This window comes from Sorex fumeus, unplaced genomic scaffold (genome assembly GCF_029834395.1).
Source record: "Sorex fumeus unplaced genomic scaffold, SorFum_2.1 ptg000033l, whole genome shotgun sequence".
NCBI lineage: Eukaryota > Metazoa > Chordata > Mammalia > Eulipotyphla > Soricidae > Sorex > Sorex fumeus.
In genome coordinates, this window is record NW_026606090.1 from 19,399,138 (window position 1) to 19,406,065 (window position 6,928).

At 41.4% G+C, this 6,928-nt stretch overlaps 1 protein-coding gene across 1 annotated transcript; it reads right to left on the bottom strand.

The window, feature by feature from the left end:
* Positions 1 to 2,720: 2,720 nt before the first annotated feature.
* Positions 2,721 to 3,942, bottom strand: RRP36 (ribosomal RNA processing 36). Its single transcript, XM_056116656.1, is given in 4 exon segments — positions 2,721 to 2,950; positions 3,303 to 3,438; positions 3,441 to 3,581; positions 3,583 to 3,942. Coding segments are annotated over 4 exon segments (867 nt in total).
* Positions 3,943 to 6,928: the final 2,986 nt, after the last annotated feature.

The window sequence follows — 6,928 nt, forward strand, 5'->3', positions numbered from 1 at the left end:
AGAAGGGTGGAGGAATTGAACCCTGCTCAGCTGGCTAGCCAGGTGGAATTCTCTATCTCTCAATGGTTTCCTTGGCTCCTGAGGTGGGTCTTTTGTGTGAAAAGCCCCCATGCCTCTGGCAGGTTTTGGTTTCAGATGCTGTTTTATATTATGTCCCCCTCTCTGACAAAACATTGGAGGAAATCAAAGAAAGGTCAAAAATCAAAGTGACAGATGTGGGGACCCTGTCCTATACAGACAGAGATCAAAGACAAATAAAGTGGAGGAAATAGGAGAAGTTTACTGGGGGGGGGGGTGCTCCCAGGCAGAACTCCATGAAACTCTGGTGAGGCTGGGGTAGAGCTGCACCCTGGGAGAGACTAAGGGGGCTTGTAAGCTGTCTTGGGAGGGAAAAGAGAGACAAGAACATAGACCAGTGTAACCTGTGTGCTTGGTCTGGCCTGTTATCTTGGGGATGGGTGTGAGGAAGCATGGAATGCAGCCTGGTGGCTTTCTGTCCAGGTGGCCATGAGTCCTGTCTTCCACACTAGGGACAGGGTGACCCCTGATTCTAGGAATGCAGCTGTTTCATCAGTCAGTCACCATTTGATCCTGGTCACCATTTTGTCAGAGCAAATCTCACACAAAGAAAAGAAAAACCTGCCCACCACAAAACTTCCATAGTACAATTAAGTTTTATTTTCAGTTGCAAAATCTTTGATACTTTAAATGGTAGTTTATTGCTTTTATGATTACCTGAAAAGAGGTTACTTTTTAATACCACTGAGACAAAACTCTCAGAATTAAAATATTCTAAGAAAAGAACTTGGCTGGTTAAAGTAAAAGTAAATATGGAAGCTCTTAGAAGAGCTAAGGGATCCCATAATAATTACCTTCTTCCTCTTCCTCCCCCAGATCCCCAACTTTCCAGTAGCTTGGCAGTCATACCCAGAAACTGCCGCCGGTGCCATGTAATCCCATCAATGACCAAGATCCAGAGACTATAAAACAAAGCAACACAGTATTTCCTGGAACATGGCTGTGTGACATCTTATACTCTAGCCCACTGATGTATCTAAAGTAGCACACATGTGTTTCGTCTAACATACTTGTTTGTATTCTCTTAGAGGGGCTTAAAATGGCCCCAGAATGAAATCAACAACCTTCACACACTTCCCTCTTATTGTGGTGGGAAGATGCTCATTGGTTGGGTGGGTGTTTAAATACTATCTGTAATAAACTATTGTGAACTACTTTATGAAAATTAAGTATATAAAATTGTAAAAAATATAATTACCTTCTTCCTTTATGTAAAGATAAATGAATATGAATCTAGACTATTTGTTAAGATTTTGATGCTTGTGGACCCCCAGGTGACTTTTGTGAAGTGGAGGGGAGAGAGATAGCCACTCATCTCCAATCTATCTCTGCCACCCAGGGTCTGGCTGGGAAGGCTAGGACTGATAAAGTCTGTGATGAGCCCCTGCAAGGCTGGAATTTGAGCCCATGCCTGATGCCCACTTATTCTGCTGGGCACAGGAGTTAATCCTCACCACCTGAATTCTCAGGGAGCCAAGGACAGACTGGTGTGAGGAATTGCTCTTTGCAGTAAAGGAAAAACTAGCCCTAGGCTTTAACCATACCTTTAGTCCTTGTCTATTCTCTTAGAAAATAATTTCAGGAGAAGGTAAGTAGTGAAATAAAAACAGATTTTATTTGGAGGTTTTGAAAAAGGAGCAAGAGAGAGAGAGAGAGAGAGAGAGAGAGAGAGAAAGAAACACTAAGAGAGACAATGAAGGCTTCTTCAAAGACTGAGAGGACCAGTACACATTTCACGAAAGGGAGATGTGGGGACACATGTTCTCAGGCACCGTATGTGGAAACAAGCAGCATGTGGAGACAAGCAGCATGTGGAGACAAGCAGCATCTTGCCATGTGGAGACAAGCAGCAAATAGGCTTGGTCAGCATATGTGCACCTTCATACGTACATCCTGGCATTAGATATGAAAGTATAAAAATACATACCCCAAAAAGGGAATGCGGGTGACAGATGTGCTCAGACACCCCATGGAGTCAGCCAGAACAGGTGAACATAAACAGCACATGGGCTCAGACTGTGTGTGCACATGCTTCCTTTGTTCAAGTTGTGTTGTTGTTGTTATTGTTGTTGTTGTTTAAGATTGAGCAACCCCTTACTTTTATTTTTATTTTTTGGTTTTCTGGGAAAGCACCTGGTGGTGCTCAGGGGAACAAATAAACAAACAATGCTGGCGTTTAATCGTGGGGCTCCTGCACACAAAGCAAGTGGTCCAGCCCTCTGCATCAGCTTCCTAACAGCTCAGTAGACTTGTTGTTGTCTTTCGGTTAAATAGGAGGGAGTTTCTGATCTGGCTTCCTACAGTGAATGGAGACTCCTACATTCACAGAACTGACTTGCTAAAAAGAGCAACTTTGGTCCTCACCCCATCCCTCCAAAGCAGAACAAGATGAATGACAAGAACGTTCATGAATTGGCTCCTACATCAGGTTCTGGCCGTGGAAAGCCACAGACAGACTTCGGGCCATTCACTGGCCTCAAGATCGTGTTCGTGGCCCCTTTCTGTACCACCACACTTTAAGACAAGCACAGAGGAGAACAGAAGGCCATGGTGACACAGAGGACAGACAGATGGCTGAATGCCTGTTCCTGAGTGTCACACGCCTGTGGCCAGCCAGGCACTCATGGTCTTCTCTCTCTCACTCAACCCTGTTCCATCTGCTGTGCCCATCGCCACGCCTCACCCGGCTGCAGAACTGAGGACAGGCCTTCACGCCCTTTTCTCAAAGGGAAATGTCACTGGTCCTTGACTGCATTCTGCCGCCTCTTTCGACTCCAGAAACTCTTGAGTTTATTGCTGTGTTTCAGCTCCTTGAACTTCTCAGCGAGAACCAACTGGCACTGCTCAGATTTCTTCAAGAAATATGGCTGATCATGGGATGGGGGGTGGGGGGTGGAGCAGTACCTGCTTGTCTTCATGACCTACCAAAGTCACGAGTTGCCCCCCTTGAGCGGCTCTCTTGCACGGCCATAGCACCAGACGCACAAAAAACAAATCTCATAATTATCTGGCTCTTGGCAGAAATTCCTCCAGACTTAATTAGTAAATTATCAGAAGTCCAAAATCATATGCTTCTCATAACCAGCTATAGAAAGCAAATTATTTCACAATGGCTTTTCAGCAATTCTGATTATTGGGGGGAGGGGGAGGAATTCTGAACAATAATGGTGCATCTTTTGTTGAAATAATGAAATTAATCAAAGTAAAAAAAAAATATGGCTGATGGCCCTCCTTGGCCTAATCCCGCTGCTCCTGCTTCAGGGCCAGGAGTAGCTCGTGCTGTCGCTTGCATTCCTGCTGGACTAGTTCCTGCTGCTCCGTTAGCTGGAGCCACTGATGCAGTTTCTCACGGTCCTCCCGTTACGCTGCTTCTTTAGCTGCTTTTTCACAAGCTGTTTCTCCTTTGCATGGAAGTTGTCAAGGAATTAGTATGTTTTATCAAACACCTCAGGATTATACTCTCCTGAGAGATCATCAAAGCAGGGGTCACGAGCTACCTTTTTTACTAGGAGGCACAACTTGATGCAAAAATGGCACCTGAACCTTGGGTGACATCTCCAGAGGCCTGTGCTTGTCCGCCAGGCGTGTGCCTTGTTCAGGTGGCCTAAAACCTTGCTTCTTCGTGCTGCTTCCAAATAGAACATGTTGACCTACCTTTGTGACCACTTGCTTCTGCAATTCCAACAGCTCCTCAAATGACAAGTGTGATGAGTCCTCGTCTGTCTGCAGCTCTGGGTGCCCATCGCCGCCCCCATGGTCGCTCACATTGCGCAGAGACGCAGCGGTTGCCCCCATGCAAGGACCCCTGTTTAAGTTGGCTTTTATAGGTTTTTCTGAAGCTCTTCCATGTGAGGCTTTCAACATAGGTAATAGTCCACTGCTAGGATGGTTGGCAAGGGGTCAGATTTGGGATGGTCTTTGAAACTCCTTTTCTTGACCTAGGTTCCTGCTGGAGCTTCTCTTGAAGGGTGGATCTAGCCTGCTCTGATCTGGGCTAGCTCCAGGTAAAGGTCTCATTAGGTCTTAGTTCCTGTAATCACAAGGTGGGTCCTGACAGTCGTAGAGCTAGGTGGTTATTATTTCCAAGGGATTCCGTTGCCATGGTGGTCTTTTCCTATCTACCTGCCTACATCAGCTTTATGAGAAACATTGTTAGCTAAGAAAAAATCATTAAGACATATTTTGTATAATAACGTGGCTACTCTAATATTATCTGGAATTCCTAAAGAATCTGATAGTTATGGTTAATTCTACGTATTTTAGGAAATTATAATCCACAATTGAACACACTCCTTACAAATTGAAAGAGAAAGCCTCAGGTTACCCCATCAATTACCAGCAGTGACTCTACCTTAGCTCTCACCATCCAACATTCTAAGCATTCCTGTAATTTCTCTGGGCTTTGTTTAAGACTCTGGGAGCCTAGGATAGAAAATTTTGCCTCAGGTTTTGGGCTCACAGGAGACGTGAGTGACTCCAGGTATTCCCTAGGTAGATAGTTAAGTAGCAAGCTAGAAAGTCCTAAATAGAGTCTCACTTGCCTTAAGTGGGAATACAAGATGTCAATTTTATTTTAGTAACACAAAAGAACCCTAATTTCATAAGACATCTCTGGGAAATAAATGAGAATCATCCGATAAAATGCAACAGAAGCTTCTCTTGATAAAAAACAAAGAATCCATTCAGTCATCCATAGGACAATTTGGTTATTTCCAGACCTTGACCATTGTGACTAGTGTGTCAATGAACATAGGATAATAAATGTTTTTCAAAATTTTTTTTTCAAAAATGATTTTTGAGGCTCTTAGGATAAATGCCAAAAAGCAAAATTGCTAGTTCACATGGAATCTCAATTCTTAGTTTTTTAAAAAAATTGTTTATATTGTTTGTTTTCCAAACAGGTTGAACCAGTTTACATTTCTATGAAGAGCGGATGATTCCCTTTTCCCTATGTCCACATGAATTCTTCTTGTTCTTTTTAAGTGTGCTAATGTCGCTGGTCAAAGGTGATATCTCATTGTTCTTTTTATTTGCATTTTCATGATGATATGTGATGGAGAACATTTTTCATATGCCTATTAGCCCTCTGTAAGTCTTCTTTAAGGAAGTATCTGCTTATTTCATCTCCCTAATTTTATAAGGTTGTCTGTTTGTATTTGTGTTTATTTGCTTTTGTTTTATTAGTGATATATATCTTAGATATTAATTCTCTGTAAGATAAGTGGTGGAGAAATATTTTCCCCCAGTCTATAAGGTATCTTTTATTCTAGTCATCAAGAAACACACACACACACACACACACACACACACACACGCACACAGTGAAAGACTATAAGACTACAAGAAAAAAATAAGTCGTGAAATTTGTGCTGTAATGATGGAGCTAGAGGATATCATGCTGAGTGAAATAGTGGAGACTTGAATTTAAGACAATGGTACAGAGAAATGAATACTCTGATAGGCGGTGCAGTGTTTGACTGTTGGAAGAATGAAACCCTGTCTTTGACAGTATTAAAAATGTAAATCATGATGACTAAATTTTTTAAAAAGTCTAGTCAGTATAGTTTACTACAATATAACATTTACTCATAAACTAAAGTGACCTGGATTTCTTCATGATGTTGATGAAGAGGCAGAGTGGGAACAAAACTAAGTAAGTGGATTTATCTGGTTCATTGTTCATTGTTCCGTTTCCACTGCTGTTTAATATATTTCTTTTTTTTTCTTTTTGGCTCACACCCAGCAATGCACAGGGGTTACTCCTGGCTCTGCACTCAGGAATTACTCCTGGCGGTGCTCGGGAGACCGTATTGAATGCTGGAAGTCGAACCCGGGTTGGCCGTGTGCAAGGCAAATGCCCTTCCCACTGTGCTATCCCTTGAGCCCCAGTTTAATATATTTATTAATAAGTTTTTCAATAAAGTTAATCAAGAAAAAAAAGTACCACCTCTTTTTATAGGGTTTTTCTAGCTGAATTATTGAGTCTGTGTTTTGTTTTGTTTCATTGAAGCATCCAGAAATTTACAATACTATTAATGATAGGATGTCCTGTGTACAACATTTCAACACTATCTCAGTGTCTGCTTCCCTCCACTCTTGTCTCAGGCTCATCTCCCATCAATCCTATGCCCTTTGTTAGCTCAGTTATGTAGAATGGTTTTGAGGCTCTTTCTAGCAAATAGAATTGGCCATTTGCTATTTCCATACTATGTTTCTTTATATTCCACATATAAAAGAATCACCCTGTATCTGTCCTCAGTAATTTATAGAAGTTTAGCTAACTAGGAACATGAGGATCTGTGTCTGGAGTCTCAGTTCTATTCCGCTGTTATGAAAATCTCACTTTTTTCCAGTACCACACTACATTGATTATTATATCTTTATATTGCAATTTAAAGTCGGGGTAACACAAGGTTTCTTCTACTTTTTCCTAGATTTATTTGGATATTTGAGAGGAGGGATTATTACTCCAAATACATTTCAAAAACATTTGGTCTGTGTTCTTTAACAAAATGTCATGGGTAATTTTATAGGTATTTCATTAAATTTATGTATTACTTTTGATAGAAATGTCATTTGATGATGTTAATCTTTCTAAATTATGATCAGCAGATTTTTTTCATTTCCTTGTATATTTAAAACAATTTTCATAATGATTTACAGTTTTCTTTATATGCTTTCACCTCTTTTGTTCCTTCCTTTGTTGATTTCCAGCCATTTGATTTTTATCAAATGAGAGATAGAATCAGGAGTTCTGATCTTCGTCAACGCTCAAGAATCAGGGACGCTGTCTCATTTGCCAAGACATCAAAAATCAGATGGGCTGGACATGTAATGAGGTTTACAGACA